This window comes from Lacerta agilis, chromosome 9, assembly GCF_009819535.1.
Source record: "Lacerta agilis isolate rLacAgi1 chromosome 9, rLacAgi1.pri, whole genome shotgun sequence".
Lineage (NCBI taxonomy): Eukaryota > Metazoa > Chordata > Lepidosauria > Squamata > Lacertidae > Lacerta > Lacerta agilis.
In genome coordinates this window covers 31,960,175-31,981,035 of record NC_046320.1, presented here as the reverse complement: position 1 = coordinate 31,981,035, position 20,861 = coordinate 31,960,175, and the positions used below count along the sequence as shown (strand labels likewise).

At 43.8% G+C, this 20,861-nt stretch overlaps 1 protein-coding gene across 4 annotated transcripts in view; it reads right to left on the bottom strand.

Moving 5' to 3' along the window:
- The window catches only part of MARCHF1 (membrane associated ring-CH-type finger 1), a 122,080-nt gene extending 110,016 nt beyond the window's left edge, over positions 1-12,064 (bottom strand). For 2 of the 4 annotated variants that reach the window (XM_033159963.1, XM_033159965.1), the window contains exon 1: positions 11,825-12,064. In XM_033159963.1, the coding sequence (XP_033015854.1) occupies positions 11,825-11,923 (99 nt within the window). In that variant the 5' untranslated portion in view covers positions 11,924-12,064. Of the gene's footprint in view, positions 1-11,044; positions 11,196-11,824 lie in introns of those variants that run through there. The other 2 variants (XM_033159961.1, XM_033159962.1) reach the window with 2 other exon arrangements.
- Between the last annotated feature and the right edge of the window lie 8,797 nt (positions 12,065-20,861).

The window sequence follows — 20,861 nt, the reverse complement described above, 5'->3', positions numbered from 1 at the left end:
TAATGGCTGGGTAATCTATGCCAAAGAGTTAACCAGTAGGTGAATATTCGTTTCCATAAGAGAGTCTCTAGTGAAGGAATCTTCAATTCTAGTCGTATAGCTGCATTACTAACACACGTAGGGAGTTTTAAGAGCCGGCGAAGAAACTGATTTTGCAGCACCTCCAGCGGGGCCGGATTTACCAGAGCTGCCCAAAGCGGAGCAGCATAAGTAAGAGTGGTAATAACTTTTGCGTTGTACACCTTTAAAGCCGAGGGCACGTGTAGGGCTCCGTCTGAGAAAAAGAACTGGAGAAGTGCATGCGATAGAGTTTTGCCCTTGTTAAGTAGATGTAGAACTTGGGATTTCCAGCTCAGGTTGTATTGGAAAACAATCCCTAGATATTGGAACTTAAAAACTTGATCTATTTTTACTCCACCAAGCTTCCACTGAAAAAGTTTCCGACTTCTAGAGAAGACTACAACTTTTGATTTTGAGTGGTTGATGGACAATTGGTTAGATTGACAGTAAGCAGTAAAGATCTTTAACGCCCTACATAGCCCAACCCTTGAGTAAGAAAGGATCACCGCATCATCTGCGTATAAAAGCAGCGGACAACGGTAGCTTGCGATGCGGGGGGCGTGAATGTAAGCGTGCGACTCGTTTAGAGGCTCTCTCATATCACTGACAAACAGGTTGAAAAGGTAAGGTGCTAATATACAACCTTGTCGGACTCCTTTATTTATTGGGACCGCATTTGTAAGGTCACCAGCGGGGGTAAGTCTAATTCTGGCAGAGGATCCACCATGCAGTTGGATCATGAGCCAAAGGAGCCTTTTATCAATGCCCCACCTCGCCAATTTCTCCCATAGAATGGTTCTGGGGATGCTGTCGAAGGCTGCCTTCAGGTCTATGAAGGCAGCGCATAAATGTCCTCGACTGGGGAAGGAGTATTTCCTTGCAAGATGATAAAGGATTATGGCATGATCTATGGTGGAACGATTGGGTCTAAAGCCCGCTTGTTCATGGCCAATCAGGTTGGATTCTTCTGCCCATTGAGACAGTTTAGACAGCAACAAGCGGGCATATATTTTCCCTATAGTCGAAAGGAGGCTGATACTACGATAGTTCCCTGGATCAGCAGGAGGACCTTTTTTATAGATTGGTATAATAATGGCTTCCTTCCATGTCTTGGGAATACAGCCAGTAACATTAATGGCGTCAAAGGTTTTGGCCAGGATTCCTGACCACCACTCAGGATGTGATTTAATAGCCTCTGCAGGAACCAGGTCAGGGCCGGGGGCCTTGCCGACTTTCAACTGGGATATTAGGACTGATATTTCGCCTGGATCTGTGGGCGGCCATCTGGGTAGGTGTTCGAACAAGTGCTCCAGATGGGGAACCGGAGCCTCTGCCTGTGAGAAACATTTCCTCAGGAACTGTTCCCAAGTAGGGGCCGGGATAACAGTCAAGGGATATTTCCTAGTTCTACTGTTAATTAGTGACCAGAATTCATTAGCTCTGCGGGATTTGGAAGCTAAGATCAAGGCTTGCCAACGGGTAGACTGCCACTCCCGTTTTGCCATTTTCAGAGCCTGTTTATAGACTAATTTGGCTTGAAAGTATATAGATGGTAAGCTGGAAGCGCCTGAGTTTTTATACTCGTTGTATATTGAGCGCAGTTGGAGTTTGGCTTGTTTACATACAGAATTATACCAGGGAGCTCCTGAGTTATATTTGGCTCGTGTAACTGTTTGAGAAGGCGATGTAAAAAAAGCAGTAAAGTTTGCTGTAAGGTGGCTAAAGACATTCAGAACTGCACTGGGTTCACATGAGTCGGAAATTGAAACAATTGGATGATCTTGGATTTCTTTCTGAAAAAATTCTTTATACTTTAGGGCAAGAACCTCTGACCATTTAATCCCTCTTAATTTAGATGCGGCATTAATTTCCATGAGGGGAAAGTGTCTATGGTCAACCCCTTGCCAAACTAGAGAAAGCGTGGCCGTTAGGGGAAGGTGGTCACTAATTTGCACATTATCGACCTTAAAGGAAAGGACACTCTTAGCTAAATCCCTGGAAACCAACAGGTAGTCAAGGACGCTATTAGATTTTGTGCCAAGATGAGTAAACTCCCCCGGTATATCAGGGGGGTATCTACCATTCAAAAAAACTAAATTCAGGCGGATGGCCATTAGATAGAAGATAACTCCTGCCTCATTTACTCTGGAATCCTTAGAGATTCTTGTTGCAACATGCTCCCATTCGTAGTTGTCAAAACAGGGGGTAGTCCACCATTTGGTTTTAGTCAATGAGTCCCAATTGGCAGCGGTACGGGCATTAAAGTCTCCACCGATTATAGAAGGGATATTTGGGCATTTAATGTAACAAGAAAGAAGATGGTCTTCTAAGGAGTCCCATCTAGAGCAAAGTTCAGGGCGCCGCCCTCCTGGGGGGAGGTAGACATTGGATATTAAAAGTGAGATCTTTTCCCCCGTTATCAGCCCAGAAAGAACATAAGGGGGGCAAGCCTGCACAAAAGAGAGTTTGGTATGTAGCTTGAGTGAAACACCAATTACGAGACCACCTTTGGGGCGACCACCTTTCAAGGAGGGGCTAGCACGGAGTGTTAGGAGGTCGAAACCATTTATAACAATTTCCTCCTCCTCCCAGGTTTCTTGTAATAGGATGATGTGAAACAAGTTAATGTATGCCAAAAATTCGGGGTCAGATTTTTTTCCCACGCCAACCGGCAATGTTCCAACAAAGAACCAATAGCGGACAGTTTCTATGCTCACCAGTTGACTGTCATTTAGGGGGAAAGGTAGTGTCCTTAGGAGGCTGAGAGGACCCCGCGAAGAAATCAGTTATTTTACTTTGTAGGAGTGGCTCAAGTGGGGGCCGCACTGGCATAGAGTTCAAGGAGGGATAGACAGGCTTACGCAGCTGGACATTCCCTCTATTGGGTGGAGTTTCTAATACAGACAGGTCACACGCCTCCATGATGTTAGGGGACGATGTGTGGATGGCCTCCAAGTGGAGCCGTCGGTCTTTAAGGGATTGTGTATCAGTTCTCACAGGGACGGCAGAGGCAGGCCCCCTAGTAGGCCAACCAGATGAGGTTGAGATGATCTGGTTTATATGTCCTGCAGGATCTTCAATGTCCTGCAGCACGGTGTTAACTCTCAGCACTGGGACAGCATCCTCCTGTGTTTGTCTCGGTGTCAGAGGAGACTGTAGATCTGGAACTGCCTCTGGGGCTAAGCAAGGAGAATTCACTAATGCATCCGCTCTTTGTATGTCGGTAGAGTAGGAGGACTCCAATTCCGGCATAGAGGAGTAGGATGGCAATGATTTATTAGGAGAGGTAGGATTTTGAGCATCATTCTTCGGCTCGTTATCCAAGAGGGATGAATGTAGATCTATTAGTGGTGGAGATAGATGTCCAACTTGAGGTATGGAGCGGGGATCTGTTTCCTGGAGAGAGGCCCTGGCACCCAGCAAGGGTGTCGCACACTTTGGCATAGGGCTTTGAGGGATTAACTCATCCATTTCCATAGAGCACGGTTCTGCTGAATTGGGGTGATTGATGTTCATGAACGATTTAGTATGGAGGATGTGCAAGAGCTGTTGTTTAAGTGAGTCCAGCCTACAGATTATTCCCTGTTGTTCAGTTGTTGGTAGCTCACCAAAAGAGGCGATAAGACATCTTTCCTCCGGGGGTGTCCAGTGGTTGTCCTCACAGCTATGATCCTTTGCTACTACGGTGGGAGCATGGGACATGGATTGTTGCGGGACATACGTGTCTAAGGTAGGTGGCTCAGGGTCCCGGATTGTATCTGGGATAATAGATGAGGGTGTCTTATCGGGTGATCTATCGATTAGGAGTGGTTTTGTCTTGGAATCGGTGAAAACTCTTGTTGGTATAATGCCGCAACTTGCCAGGAATGCTTTCCGCCTGATGGAGATAGAGGGAATCCTTGAGGAATAAAAAGCGAGCATTACTTTCTGGTGCCTGCGCTGATAATTCAGTGGTAGCACTGCAATAAGGTCGACTTGTGATGACACAATGTTTAGAAGTTTGCTTAGATGCTCTTTAACACCACGCAAGGTACCCCACCGCGGAGACCCATCCCAGATAGTGAGGCATAATTTCCTTGGTTGCAGAATCAGCGATTGGTGGGACAATAGAGGATTAAGTTGAAACCTAAACTTATCCAGTTCTTTGTTACTCGAAGGGGGGTAACGCTGTCTGCCTGGATCACCTATTGCCACAGATTGGGCTGCCTTCGGCGGAGGGAGAACAATTCTTTGTTGAAGTTTGCAGAATTGTGAGGATAGTCCATCGAGTCTTTCAAAAATACAGTGAAGAGTTCTGATTATTAGATGGAGCTGTTCCCAACTAGTACAATCCCCCCGTTCAATTTCTGGACCTGACGCCAGGGGGGGTCCATCCCCTGTAGCTTTTCCATTTACATTTATAGTCTGTGGAGTATTCAAATCCTCCGCTAGAGTAACCACCTCGTTATCGCAGACATCTTTAAGGGGAAAAAATCTGTTTTTTATTGGCACCATGAAGGTCAGTTTACTAAAAGAGTCCTCCAATTTAGCTTGTTTAGGAGCTGGTGCTGAGACTGCTTCCTCTGGGTCTCTGCTGCGTTTACTAGTAGGCGTCATAATGAAGTGGGAGGAAAGCCAGAAGGACAAGAAAGACGAGAAGAGAGATAAAAGCCCAACTTCATAATACCGAAAACAGGGTGTGAAGATGCTGCAGAGGGGTTTTCATCCAGGCAATTTCCCTTACCCCCGAACAGCCTTTTCAGCTGGGAGTCTCAGTCGCAGTAAAACTTTGTCCAACGCCAGCAGACGAAGTGTAGCTCTTACTAATTCACTTCTTGCCCTCTGCCACGACCGTCACCAGCCTCAAGCTTGGCAGGCTGAATACAGTCAAGGCTTAAAATCGGCGTTGCAACTCCCAACATAAATTGTCTCGTCACTCTTCAGCTAAGGCAGTGGCGTTCTCCCCCTCTCTAGCAATCTTGACCGGCCGGTTGATAAGAATCCATCAGATACCATTTTGCATCAAGATGAAAGACTGAACTGTTCCAAACTGCACTGAATTGTACACCTCTGAACATACCATTGCCCAATTCACCACAAATGTGGGGAGAAGGAAATTCCCACAGCCTCTGCAAAGGGCAACCCCAGCCCAGTTTGCAAGAAGGCTTTCAAATAGCCCCACACAGCAGCAGCTAGCTAAGTAGCAGCCACAGATGGCATTATTGGGAGCAGCTAGGACCTGAACCACACTGAACAAAGACCCACTAAGGGCAATGATGTGCTGAGAGGGCTGCAGAATGGGGAGGCCAAGCAGCCAAATACATGCAGTAGAACTGCAAGAATGAACTACCATTATTGCTGTAGGACAGAGGTCGCCAAACTACGGTCCACAGGCTGAATCTGGCCCAATTGCCCTCAGGGTCCAGTCCGCAGACAGTCCGTTTTCATGAATCACTCTACACAAATTATTCCAATTACCATTTCTAAGAGGCAAATTGGGATATGGGTGGCGCTGTGGGTTAAACCACAGCGCCTAGGGCTTGCCGATAAGAAGGTCGGTGGTTCGAATCCATGTGACGGGGTGAGCTCCCATTGCTTGGTCCCTGCATCTGCCAACCTGGCAATTTGAAAGCACGTCAAAGTGCAAGTAGATAAATAGGTACCGCTCCGGTGGGAAGGTAAACGGCGTTTCCGTGCGCTGCTCTGGTTCTCAAGAAGCAGCTTAGTCATGCTGGCCACATGACCCGGAAGCTGTATGCCAGCTCCCTCAACCAATAAAGCGAGATGAGCGCTGCAAACCCAGAGTCGTCCGCGACTGGTCCTAATGGTCAGGGGTCCCTTTACCTTTAAGAGGCAAATACTCTCCTGTATTTTATACTTTAGAAATAATGCACAATGATTCAGCTTTTAGAAGCTTGAAATATTAAGTGCAAAAAAATAATTTTGTAACCAGCTCCAAGTGACTTTATGGCTAAATATATTTGTTTTGACTTATATTATTTATTACATAAAGAATATATAAAAAACTGCATCAGTACAATATCACTACAAACCTTGATAACTGTCCAATGTGCTGAAATTATTCATTTTGCAGCTAATGTTTCTGTACCTCAATCTAGAAGCTTCAAAATTAATGTAATCTCAAATATTGGGGGGGGGGCTGCAGGGTTTTAATGAATTTCATTTGAAAATCCAAGGTTTTCAATAAATAAACATTTTGCTATATATATTTGTGGACTAGACAGACATTTCTAGTTACTTTACTAGAAAAACGTAATTTTAATATTGCATTTCAATATCACTGTTCCTCCATGAAGCTCATGGTGGTATAGGGAGGGGAGAGGCTAGCTCACTGGTAGGTCCCATAGTAAATCCCCAGCATCTCCAGGTGGGGCTGGGAGGGACTACTTGTCCAAAACCCTGGAGACCCACTGCCAGTCAATTTGGCAGAACTGAGCTAGATTGATGAATGCTCTGATTCTGTATAAGGCAGTTTCCTATGTTTCTATTCCTCTGCCTTCCTCACTTTGCCCTGCCAACAACTAAGGTAGGCTGACAGACTTGCCCAAAGCCATCTACTGCGCTTCATTAATGACTGTAATGCTTTACAGCATTAAATAGAACTTTTCCCACTCTTATTTGCTCATTAGTTTAGCTTAGCAATATTTAAGTTGCGCAGAGTTTTTTTGTTGGATCTAAGTTGGGTTTTTTTTTTATATAAAAAAGAATTCACTGGAACCAGTCCCACTGAGTTAAATGAGGCATATCCCTAGGCCGTACGCAAAGGACTGTAGTCTTAGAGGAATTTACCAACGTACTCATCATATATTATCATTTTTTATGTTTTAAATTTGTTAGTCACTTTATCTTGTCCAGGGCAACCCAAAGCAACTTAATTTAGTGCAGTACTGGGGAAGCCAGAGGCCAAACACATCCCTGCATATGAAGTACAATGCTAATATTAAAGTGAAACTAAAGTTCTAGTTTTCAACTACAGAACCAGGAGAAAGTTGATGAACTCTATTTTCTGGAAAGTAGGTCTAAAACAAAGTTTTGTAGCACTTTTCTCAAGGCTGCAAAGTACTTATATAAGTATCAAAATACTGTACATGCCTCCGAAAACCTTCAATTCAATTGAAGAATAGTTACATAATGCTTTAGACCAAGTTAGAGCAACTGATTTTAAATGATTACTTTTATTCAACTCATCATCAATACACTATTTGGATTAGTAAACTGTGCTGCTTCTGAGATTAGTGAATTGCATTTCTAGCAGTTGTTCTTAACAAGAAACCTGAATGTGCTCAATCTGTAACCAATTCCATTTACATAGTCACCTTATTAAATAAAGCATCTAGTAAGAAACTGCTGCAGCCAAGCACTAAACTGAAGAACAGCAATTAATATTTTCTTTTGCCTTATCTCCATAAAAAACGTTCAATATTTTACAGGGATTATAGGCAGCAATGAAGTGAATACAAGGCACTTGGTTTGGCCTAAGTAATTTCAGATTTGCATTGCAAGATGTTCAGAGCTTTACTTTTTAGTTCTCAGTTTAAGAGAAATTCCCTGACATACAGATTCCTGCTATTAACAAGAAAGCATCATCAGTACCAACCAAATTGTCTATCCCTCACATATGTGCAGCTTGTTGAACAAGCATAAAACTTGGAGACAAACACACAGAAATAAAACATGTAACACAACTTAATAATTACTAACATACATATAGCCTTTTAGAACATGTAATGTGCTTCACATACATAATATCACTTCAGCCCTGATAAAATAACTAATAAATCAGTGTTGTCATCTGCAATATCAGGAATGAATGCTGAGAGAGGAAGAGAAAATGGCTTGCCTATGAACACACAGTGAGTTCATGGCAGAGATAAGATTCATACCAGAGAGTCCCCAATTTGTAACTAAATATCTTAGCCACTAGACTGCGCAAGCTCTCATAGACCTAAACTTTATAGCAAAACATTAACATTCTGCTGCCTACCTTTACTGCCCTCACTAGCATGCAGCAGGAAAAGCTACATCTACCTATTATTCTGTACAGCAGATGGTAGACACACAATGGGATCAGGCATGGTCGCACTGCCAAATTCCCCTGCACAATTGCACAGCTAGAGACACAGCTGCATGGGCAAAGGCAAACCTGGACTATACTATACACACAAGGAGCCAGTCAGTCCTTGCTGATCTTGGAAAAGGTGCAGCTATAACAACTGCTGTGGCCATGCATCTCCCCATGCAAATAGTGGGTCTCACAGCAGTCTTTTTTCATATCATCATGCACCAAAGTACACAACTGCAGTGGAGACTTTGTCAATGTGAACCAATCTCAGACTGTGAACCTGAGCACATTCACGTTCAAGCCTTGCATTTAGAATTATAGTCTAAAGTGGCAATTTCTATGAATGCTTTCCTGGAAGTAACCACCACTGAACACAGCAAGACTTAACTTCCGAATAAATATGGAAAGGATTGTGCTGTTCTATTCTATACCCTAGTAGCCTAAATGTTTTTAATCATAGCTGCTTAGTGGAAGAGCTAGTTCAGGTAGGTTTTCAAACAGTGTTCAAGAGTCCCATGGCGGCTTATCAGATGTTCCCTAATAAATCAAACAGCAGCAGAAGACAAGCTTCCCCGGAAAGACAGCCTGCTCACCATGCTCCATCTACATGTGGTAGACTTCATTCTCAGTTCCCATGGGGCAACAGTGAGATTCAGCAGACCTTCCAGTGCTTTGGGGGAACTGCATGTAAGTCCTAGACTGAACATGTCCCAAATCATTTTTAATGGGATGTGGTTCCATAGCAAACAAGTGTATATGGAAGATGATTCCCTGAAAGAAACTTGTAAACCAAACTTGTAAATTCATTAAGTTAGTGGGCTGATGTCTCAATTTCATCCACTCTTTCAGAAACATGACATTCAGCTCTCATTTCTCAGAACAGAAAACAGCAATTCCTTTCATTATTATCACTTTTAACAATAGAAATGCTGAAGAAGGGAATTACTGACTATGGGATCATTTCCTCAAGTGGTAAAGTTGGGGATCTTTTGATGTGGTCAAAGTGAAGAGAATGGAGGATATGGAGCAAGAAGAATGTGCCCCCAAGATTAGTCTGGCAAGGGATTTGGAGGGAGGTTTGGGGCAGATCAAAACAGAAATTCCAAGAAAGTGTAATCCAGTCTTACAGTTCTATAGAAGAAACAGTTATAGGACCAAGAGGCTATTTTACTTATCAGATCTGCTAAAATGACCCCAAGTCTGGAAAGCATGTAGTGTTGAAAGACTTCCAGTTTTGCAACTGAGATTGATGCACACTTTACTTAAAGCAAGGGCAAAATTAGGCTTTATTGCACCTGGATCAAAGACCCGGTTTGGCAGCCCCCATGCACATCTGCAGGTGTGCACACACACAGAGAGGCTGGGAGCCTCAATGACAACCCTCTGGATGCTTCACCCAGCACAAAAGCCTGGCTAGCGTCCCCCTCTACCCCAGTAGCCACAGCACTGCTTAAAGACAGGGACAAAACCATGGAGCAGTAAAAACAAGAGTGTCTTTTCAGACACGTTAAAGTACACTGAATGCTGCTCAAAACTGCCTATCCTCCAATTTACCCTTAAAAAAGTCTTTCAGGTACACTGTGAATCTAGGCTACTCATACATAGAACAGACTGTTCAGGATTGGACCATGATTTCCAAAGATCTGAATAAATCATTCGTGGATCTACTATACGCTCACTACTGTGTATGAACAGTTTTATGTAGGAAGTTTTGTTTTCTTTGAATGTGGATGAAAGTGGAAAGATTCTGCACAAGAGAAGACAATCTTACCACACGTATCTTTTCTCATTTTTTCATCAAAACCTTTGTTTTTCCGATGGTTTCTGAACCTTCTTGAATATTGCTTCCGTAGCCCACCATGAGGTTCTGAAACACAATGCTTATAACAAGCAGCTCATGCTCAAGCTAAAATTAAACTAAACTCAAATTACACACAACTAAGCACGTCATAAAAATTAAAAAAAACCTCCTCAAAATGAGGAAAGAATCCATTAAAGAAATCTTTCATTTTGTTTGTGTTTGCATAATGGGTTCTGGAAGAGACAGGAGCTCAGTTATGGAGCATGCACTTTGCATGCCAAAGGTACCAGCTTCAATCCCCAGCATCTCCAGGTAGGGCTGGGAGACATCCCTGTTTGAAACCCTGGTGAGCCACTGTCAGCCAGTGTGGACCAATGGTCTGACTCAGTATAAAGCAGCTTCCTACATTCCCATGACAACAACTCTGTTGCCTCACCCTAAAACACTTACGTAACTGAGAATTATGCTGTTAACTCATCATTCTGCCAACTTTATACTTTCCCCCTTTTCCAAGCTTTTATTTTTTTGGGGGGGGGGGTGTCTTTGAACCACTCTCACTTTAAAGTTGATCCCTCAACAATGAAAACTCTTAATCTGATACTTCACAGTTTTCAGCATCATGTTTGATTATTCATTTCAGTCCATTTTAGGGAAAATAATATTTAATTGCTTTGGAAGAATAACATCAGAGGAGGCTGCAGCTGGAAATAAGGGAGCCATAATCACTGCATTAGTTACAAGTCAACTGCAAAGGCTAAAGGAGGCTCTCAGCCAAGTGTTAATAAATCTACTGCTATTTTACACAACTAGACAAATTGCAAAGGCATAAGCTGTTGATATCTGAAACCGAGAAGGATGTCATATAAAACAATAAAAAAGAGTTACAGTAAAATGCAACATGGAAATGCAGTCAATTTTCCCCCAGTCAAACATTAAATATTCCCATTTGTTCACTTCCTGCCACAGTTATTCACAACTGAAAATGTGTGTGTTAAAGGTTAATTATGCATGTTTACTAGGCAATGTTTTAAAAAGGAGCCAAGTGGCTTCAGGAGTCACAGCAGCTAGTTTTCCACACACCATCAAATAATTTAACTACAAAGTCACCTGCATATATTTACCTTGCGTAAACTGTAATCTGTGCCACAAAATACTTCTGTACGTCTTAATTATTGCTTGTGGACTGTTAACTATATACGTATAAGCATTTAGGAGCCCATAATTTATTATTCAACAACAAGAGTTTCTTCCATTTAAGACAAAGAACAATGGAAATAGGAGTAGGGGAAACAGATGGGTTTCACGTGAAAACAGAGCATTCTTAAATATGCATGCACGTCACACATGCACATTCAGTGGACTACTGATATTGCTACTTTATTGCTTTTTTCCATTTAAGAAATGGTTTGCTTTATGTCATTCCCTTTTGCAACACTCTCCTCCTCCTCCACCACCACCACCCGTGACCCGCCTCCTCTGGAACAAGACGCTTCGTTGCCTTTCAGCACAGCCACCTGAAAAGTACAGAAGGAACAATGCCCATTGTCTGCCTAAGTCACTGGACCATATATCTCCCTTGCACACAGAGACACACACTCTCACTCTCTCTCTCCTAGGGGAGTCTCACGCGAAACATTTGCATCCTCTTCTCAGCGCCGTCGCTTATACATGCGCCAACCCCTCCCATCAACCAGGGATGCATTTGAGAATCCTGCATTTCAGGCGTCAGCGAAGACTTAGATCTCCGTGCGCCGCAACCATGTGTGCAGCAGCTGCCATGCAAACCTCACGCCTCCTGCCTCTGTAAACGGGGGTGTGTGGGGTATGTGGATCTCCTACCACCCTCCTCCCTCCCCTTGAGGCCGTGGCAAGCGCGATTTGCGCCCCTGCTCTCTTCTTACCTCGACTTCCTTGTTCTTCTCTTTGTTTCTGCCCATCGAACTTCTCCCATTGCTGGCCGTCTCCCGCGCGGGGACTACGGAGATCCGCTGGAGAGGCATTCTGACAGGGCTGCAGGTTGCCGGAGCCTGATTGGACGCCTCCGAGCTCCGCTCTCTCCGAAGAGCCCACCTGTATAATAATTGTTCATATCCTTGCGTGGCCAGACATGGAGCTGCTTCGAGTGCGCGCAGCTTGGGGAGGGCGGGTTGGGGAGGGGGGGGCAAACCCACGCGGTCTTCCCACAAATAATAACAGTAACAGCAATAAAAAATGAAATATATTTATATAAACCACACCCACCCCGGTTAACCTAAGCAGAAAGAGAGCGGCCAAAAAAGAGGCGTCATGATAATCCAGGGAGTTTGGGAAAATTCTCCGTCAGGCGAGTTACTGCGGGTCAGGAGAACTCCGTCGCTTCGCCAGTGGTGCAGCCGCCGCCTCCTCTTCCCCCGCCCGCTTCCTTTCTCCAGAGCATTGTGGGAGACAATTCAATTTCTCCGCTGCCCTAATAACTGTCATGGAAACCGAGGGGAAGCTGGGCTCCGGTTAAAAAGCGCTTCCTTTCGCGGCTCCTTCCATATTTGCTGCGACAGCGGACGAGGCGTCGTTGTCGTCGACGGCTTCTTTTCTGCTCTCTCTTCCTGAGGGAGCGCCTAGCCGGAACCCGACCCCTCGCGCCGCCGCTTGAAGTAATAATAACAGAAAAACCGAGCGCGAGGCTGCAAGGCGGCTTAGCGTCCTATTTTGGAGCCAAATCCCCTCCTCGGGAAGCGCGGCGAGCTCGCCGTGTCCTTCATGCGCCTCGCGTAATCTGTTTAGGTTTCAAAGGAGCTGCCTGGGACCGGGGGTGGGGGAGGAAGGGAAGCAGATGCGGTTGAAACGTAATGCTATTAAAAAGTGGGGGGGGGGGAGTGGCACCCACAAAGAAGCGACTGGAATTGGGTCTGCCCCCAAGGTGCCCAGGAGAAACGTGAACCCGCTCCTTGCAGCTCCTGCACACTAGGGCGCACAGCCTGCTCTTCCCCTCTCAGCCAGCTGAGTTCAACAAGGTTTAGCTTTGGATTTAATGATCACGGTTCAGCTCCGTGGCATTTGCCTCTGAGGATGTCCAGAGTTCCCTGGCAACGGTTGGAGATCAGCCAGATTGAAGCCTCGGGACAACCTGTTTGGACCTAGCCCAGGATCAGAACGTGTGAAATGCTCACCCCGGGCTTTAGGGGCTAACTCCTAGGACCTAGGGGCTCAAAATATTAGAAGGGGCCTCCAGCACCCCCACAAAGTTAATGGGCACTGCATCTTGTGGTTGATTATGCAGGGCTTACTTGCCCCCTTCCCAATATTTTATTCAAGTTGGAACCTTGCCAAGGGCATGTGTAAAATGCATTTGCCTCACCAGTGAATCAGCCGGTTGAGATTAAATAAATAGGCCTAGCCTTTTACACTAGCACTTTTTGGGGTTTTAGAAATTACGCTGCTGCTGAGTAACAATCACGCACACTTCTCTAACAGAGGTAAGGACATCAGTGGATGTGAATTTTGAACAGGCAGGCTTCAAGTTATCTGTCTGCCCCATGAAAACAGTATTTTGGCTCCCTTGCAGCACCATGGAGCTCAAGGGTTTTTACCAACCTTCATCCCAGTTCCCCTGTTCAACAGAATTGGAACAAAGGAATTAGGCAAAATGGTCTCCTGGGGGAGACAACTGTCCTTGCACCAGAGACTGAGTTAATCCATGGTCCACAGACAGAAATTGTATACTTCCTAGCAATTTCTGATTATCCCAGAACCACTGGAAATCCAGGCTGGGCCTTTTTCCAGGCAGATTTGAACTTCTGTAGCCCTAGCTTTAGAAATTAAACCCTGATTCCTAGTGCACAGAGATGATTGATGTGTTGATAAGGAGTTATGTTTACAAAACCCACCTATTTTGATAAAATAAAAAAATACTTTCTTTAAAAAATATATTATCCAACTTAAAACTTTTGTTATTCATTGTAAATGTTCTCAGCTTGAGACCTTAGGACAGATAACCCACCCAGAGCACTCCCACAACAAACTGCTTGGTTATGAAACCCTCTAAATGCCAGTGACATTTCACCTGTGTTTGTTCCAAGCAATGTGTTCACATGTCTGCAAAACTTCTTTATGTAACTGACTAGAATTTTGGGTGTTGTCACATACAATGTTATACCCATAATCAACTTTAAAGGTAAATACATTGCCATCGCATTGGAAACCATACAATTGGTTATAAATAGCCCTGTGTATCAGTCAGAGATCTCAGCAGGATTAAGCACTAATCAATTTAATCCATCTATGTATTTCTCAATGGGGAAGAGGGGGAAGGAGCTTATAAGGTGAGACAAACAGTAAGCCTAACTTGCTTCTTTTCCCAGACTAGGTCAGCAGCCTATTTAGGTTAGTGGAATTCAGTATCCTATGCTATTATCTAATGCAGTGACCCTACACACACTTATTTGGGAATAAGTTACATTAAATTTAATGGGCTGTGCTTATGACTAAAGATCCCTAGGATGAGACTGTAAATAAAATGAATATTGGTCTACATGACCTTGGTGGTCCATTTCAACTCTATAATTCTATGATTGTATAACCTTTGAGTGTGTTTCCAACAACCCCTTCCCACCCTCCAAAAAATTCATGGTTCATGTGCATTCTCCCAGGGTGTCAAAGTGAAGATTCATTGGGGGTGAGCAAATGATGTGTGATTAAAATAAAGTTGTAAGAGACTGTAGGCCATGGGACCTTTTGAGATAGTAAAGCTATCATTCCAAAAGAACTAATAGTATATTAAAAACTAATACATCTCCAACCAGATGTCAAGGAAACAAACAACTATCTGACTTTTAGAAGACATCTGAAGACATTCCTGTTTGGGAAGTTTTTAATGTTTGATGTTTTATGGTGTTTTTAATGTTCTGTTGGAAGCCGTCCAGAGTGGCTGGGGAGGCCTGGCCAGATGGGCAGGGTATAAGTAATTTTTTTTTATTATTATTATTATTATTATTATTATTATTATTATTATTATTATTATTATTATTATTATTATTAAACAACATGTCTTGTGAAAACAATGCCTTGCAATGTATTTCTACCAACAAGTTTTAACATACCACAAGTTATATTGATCACTGAAGTATTAAAAGGAAAGGAGAGGAAAAAGTCTCAGCACCGTTTTTCTACTTGATCTGGGATTTAATGGGGAAGGTGTGCAAATGACAAAACATAGTTAGAACGGCATACCACATAAGCAGTAGGTGTTTAAATTGTCTGGCTGCCTGCCAGATTTAAAAAGCAATATGATCAAAACATTTAGCAAAAAAGTTAACACCACCTTTCACATTCAATTATGAACATTCGCTCTTCCAAATGATGATGGACACATAATTCAGTAAAAGCACAAAATTTGGTTTCTAGACTGAAATCCTTAAGGTTGTAATCCTATGGGAGTAAATAGTCTCATTGAACTGAGTGGGGCTTACCTCTAACAGACACATACCTGTATAAGATTTCACAGCAACTTCCCCAGTGCAGAATTCACTGTGGTAAATACAATAGAAATACTAGGACATATTTACATTTTCGCTATATAATTATCATCAATGAATTATTATTCTCTTTGTTGGCCATGAGGTTTTGTTTTTGTTTGTTTAAACCCAATAAAGAAAAACTGGGCCCTCATCTACTCTATACATTTAAAACAAAATCATATCACTTTATACAGCCATGGCATCACCCAAAGAATCCTGGGAACTGTGGTTCATTAAGGATGTTGAGAGTTGACCACAGACCTTTATTTCCCTCCCCACAGAGCTACAGTTCCTAGGTTTTCCTGGGAAGAGGGACTGGTTGTTAAACCCACTCTGATAATTGTTGCTCTGTTGAAGGAATGGGGCTATCCTGCATACAATTACAGTTTTGAAATCAGTGGTTAAAATCCATGCAGTTTTGAAAGGTTTGGCCCGCCATCTTGACACAAAATGGCATTCAATTGTAGCCAGGAACCATCATGCAAAATTGGGTTATGATCTCTTCAGAAATGCCCAATGCAGACCAAACAAACAACTTTCCAAAATACACTGTAGTTTTAAAACATTTTAACCCACTTTTCCTCCAAAAGAGGTGGCTAAAACAGATAAGACAGTTTGTAGTGAAGCTGCTGGAACTACTTACACCAGGGGTCTGCAACCTTTAAGACCAAAAGAGCCACTTGGACCCGTTTCCGAAGGGAAAAAAAACCCTGGGAGCCGCAAAACCATTGCGACATTTAAAACAAATATAACACTGCATTTTATTTTTAAAAATCCGATTTAAATTTTAAAAAATCCGATTTAAATTAAAAAAAATCATTCATTTTTATCCACCCTGGGGACCAATACCAGGTCACAGCCTGATCCAAGGTGGGTTGCAACAGCATACAAATATTTGATTTGTTGTTGTTGTTTTTTTTAAAAAAATGAGTCCTCAACTGCACACTTGTGTTAAATGTTTGTCCCATGTCTTATTGAAGACTGCTGGCTTTTACAATAATCTTAGAGGCTATGTTCACCTCTTCCAACCTCCTCTCTTGCTAAATAAAGCACAGAATTGCACCAGAGAAGCCTGTGATGTTTGTGCTGACTTGCATACAGGTGGCTGTAGTAGTTCGTAGTGTTCAAACCTTTTTAGGGGAGTTCCCTGCCCCCTTAATGACAATGGCGATAGATTTTGCACATGAACACAGATCCAAGTTAGGACTCCTCTCTTCCACACCAACAGGTGCTTTGTCAAGGCTCCCCTAACACACACTCAGGACAGAGGAAAAACTGCAAAACGTCCCGGCCTTGCTCCGGGGCGGAGAGAGACGCGCGCCCGCGAGAGCGCGGTCTGAGGCTGTGAGCGGAACCAGGAGCGAAGGAGGCAGCGGCAGGAAAACAGGCGCCGCTTCCTCGACCATTTTTAAAAAGAGGGCTTCCCCCCTCGCCCGCCACCCGCCACCCCTGGCCCAGCCCGCAGCTGCCTACCTCGTCATTGCCTCGACGCAGCAGCCAGCAGCCTTCCGAGAGGAACCGCGGCCAGCCCTCCCCCGCGGTCCCACGACCCAGCCAAGGAGTCCTGGCCTCCAGTGCCCGTGCAGGGGCTCGTCTGAAGGCCCCCTTCCTGCCCCCATCCCGTCCCGTCTCCCAGCTGCCTCTGGATGCCGCGGGGTCCCACATACCCGCCGACCCCGGAGCTCCCAAGGCCGCCTCCCACGCTAGGAAGACTCCCGGAGCTGGGCAGGGTTGGTCCTGCCAGGCAGGCTCGGGGGGCAGCCTCTCCCATGGGCGCCTGCTTCGGAGGCGGAGGCGGGGTCTTCAAAGTTCCCCCTCCCGCTCGCCCAGCTCCATCTCTTCCCGAAGGAGCGTGCGCGCCTCAGGCGCACTCCCTGCCAGAGCCCTCGGCTGAGCTGCACCACCTCTACTGCGTCCCCACCGCCTTCGAGCCCCGCTGCCCCACTGTTCAAGGCCAGGTGATCCTGGGTACGCCCCTGAGCAGCGCCCTCAGCCTCCGGAGGGCGGGCCGCTGGCCAGCTGGAGGGCGGTTGCTGCCAGCTGGAGAAGTGGGCGGGCGTATCCGCCCCGGAGCCGCGGCAGCCGTGTAAAAGAGCCGCATGCGGCTCCGGAGCCGCAGGTTGCTGACCCCCGACTTACACAAAAGAAGGCTTTTACAATGTTATAGAAGGACATGAGTGAAGTAGCAAGGTGGGTTTCTGTTGTGAGTCATTATTATTACTAGAGTCATATCCCAACTTTCCTCCAAGGAGCTCAAGGTGGTGTACGTTTTATCTTCGCAGTAACCCTTGTAAGGTAGGTCACACTAAGAGACAATGACTAGCCCAAGGTCACTCAGTACGCTGAGTGGAGATTAGAACCCTGCTCTCCCTGGTCCTAGTTTCAAACCTCCAGTGTCACCAGAACACTGACCTACGACAGGCCCAGCTGCTAAAAGAACTTTCTCCCCTGTATCAAATAGGTGTATTTGTTTTTATATATGTAAATGTTTCCACTGCAGAATCACATGGATATTTTTAAATGAGAATTTATTCATACACAGAATCAAATAAATAAACAACTATGTTTTTCAGGGATCACTGAGACACGCAAGAGAGCAATCTTAATAACCAGTCAGGAGCTCACAGAAGAAAGTGAAAGGATTAGGTCCTATTGAACTCAGTGGGAGTTTACTTCTGAGTAACCATGCCAAGGCTGGTGCTCCATGAAATGTTTTCTGGCTCTCAGTGGTGACATTAGAACAATCAGAAAACTTAAGTGTTTCCAAATGCCAGGCAATTTGCTCTTCTTTAGTTCAGCTCTGCTTCTGTGACCAATAAAAGCAACAACGAAAGGGAGGGAAAGTAAAAGCAAGGCCAACGCGAAGGAAACAGCTTAAATAGTCAAATATTAAGGGTTGGCAGAAAAATCAGGCAACCAAGTGTTAGAATTCCTATTGCTAAAGTGATGCATGTGGCTGTAAAACCCTGAAAGGTAGGAAAACAGCATTCACTGACTCACCTATTGTAGGTAGTATTCATTATACTTTGATTATTCATCAGAGAACTATTTCTGTCCACAGATGAAAATAGACAAAAATACTTGAAGGACAGATTATGCATTCAGACACAGAAGATATATTTCAGCATGAGCTGAGCGAAAGGGGGGGGGGAATGGCATTCTGTTGACTTTATTAGATAGCAATAAAGCTAGCAATATTACATTTAAAAAACAGCTCCTTGCAAATAGGATATGAATGCGCAGCTCAATTGTATCTCTGAATAATATTTCCAATACTGAAAACACTATGTAGATTTAATGCTGAGATATAATTTGCAAATATTCTTAGAAACAATGCAAAAAAACTCTACAGATTACTATTGAAGTCAACTCACTTCTGACAACTCTCCTTGCTACACGGGATGACACAATGTAAATACTGAGTTTGCATGATTCCCCCCACCCCTCGCAGGCTCTTTTTGACATATGTAAAATTAGCTTCTATCATGGAGCACCAAATTCAAACCTCAAGGGAACACATACAGTTCCAGCAATGATGTGACAACATCTGTCAGATTTTACAGTGGCCAGAGAACTGTATTTTAATTGCACATTTTCAGTGTAAAGCTACCACTGCATTTTAATTGCCACATTCTTTCTCAGTGCTGAGCTATATAGGAAGCTGCTTTATATAGAATCAGGCTTTTGGGCTACCTAGCTCAATATTGTCCACACTGATTGGCAGCAGCTGAGACAGAGTTATTTTCCAGCCCTGCTTAGAGATGCCAGAGATTGAACCTGGCATATTTTACATGTAATGCACATGCCCTACTGCTGATTTCTTCCCGCAGGCGCAGAAATCATGTTTACCCAAAAGCCAATAAGGATATCAGCGGCAACGAAAATAAAACCATTTAAGCATTTATTTATTATTTCCATAGTCCTTCACAAGAATAAACTAAATCAAATCCCTGCTAGCCAATGGACTCAGTCAACTGCATCAATATTTAAGAACAGCAAAGGTAAGAAGACTTTTGCATCTTTAAGGCCCTCTGGCGGCTCATTTACCCAAACCAATACAAATATATTGCTTTGTTACACATATACATGACCACAAAATGCTTTTCAAAAGGTTGATTCTTTGCTCAGAACGAAGAATACATAAAACGCTTTGTGGCACTTGCTGCAGTGCATAAGGCTTTCTTTCTTTAAGCAAAAGAAAGTTTGAAAAATACCCTAGTCAAGAGAAGCCAAGTTTTTAGTTGAAGTCCCATAGGACTTTCAGCTACATTGTGCTCCCCATTTACATTATCATGAGTCAGTCAAGGCCCCATTTGCAACAAGGGCTAAAGTATGTTATTTTATTCACCCATTATTATTCTCTATATGTGTGGGCCAAACCACATAGGGCAAAGGGTTTGGGGTTTTTTGAGTTTGTATGGTTGTTGTTGTTGTTGTTGTTGTTGTTGTTGTAATATAAGAGCTGTTTGACAGTGGAATAGACTCCTATGGCAGGTGGTAAAAACTCCTTCCTTGGAAGTTTTTAAGCAGAGGTTGGGTGGCCACCTGTCATGAATGCTTTAGTTGACATTCCTGCATTTCAGGGGGTTGGACTAGATGACCCTTGTGAACCCTTCCAACTCTACGATTCTGTGATTCTATTATTGTATTGTACAGCAAGTTAAGGTTTTAGAACAGAATTTCAGGGGTTGTACAGACCTCATTCTGACCTTGAATGCAAGGCTGAACTTAGTGTTGTTTTATATATGATGCAGAAAATTATTTATTTATACACTCATGCTTTTACACATCATTGATCGCAAGTTCTGTCTTTTGCATGAAACTTTCACCTGAGCTTTGGGAATAATAAAACCTCTGAGGAAGTGTACATTCTTCCCCTGAAGCCATGGCCTTAGCATGATGATATCTGTACTGGTAAATATCCAGCTACTACGTATGTCAAGTAATACAATAAGCGTCCATAGACAAGATTTCAATGAAAAATGTAGTTGTTGTTTATTAACTTTGTGGAAGTAATGTTTAATCTACTCCATTTGTACCTTATTTGAGTCTTTAAAAAAAATAAAAAATAGGGAAAGGCTGATGAAGTGGGATGAATTAAATAAAGTTTGTTCTACGTATGGCATGTAAAGGTAAATAGGTAAAGGACATCTGGATGGTTAAGTCCTGTCGTAGGCGACTATGGGGTTGCGGTGCTCAGGGACCCGGCATTTGTCCACAGACAGCTTTCTGGGTTCTGTGGCCATCATGACTAAAGCACTTCTGGCGCAACAAAACACTGTGACGGAAGCCAGAGCGCAAGGAAACGCCACTTACTTTCCTGCCACAGTGGTACCTATTTTTCTACTTGCACTGGTATGCTTTTGAACTGCTAGGTTGGCAGAAGCTGGGACATAGCAACAGGAGCTCGCCCCGACTTTCTGATCAGCAAGCCTAAGAGGTTGTG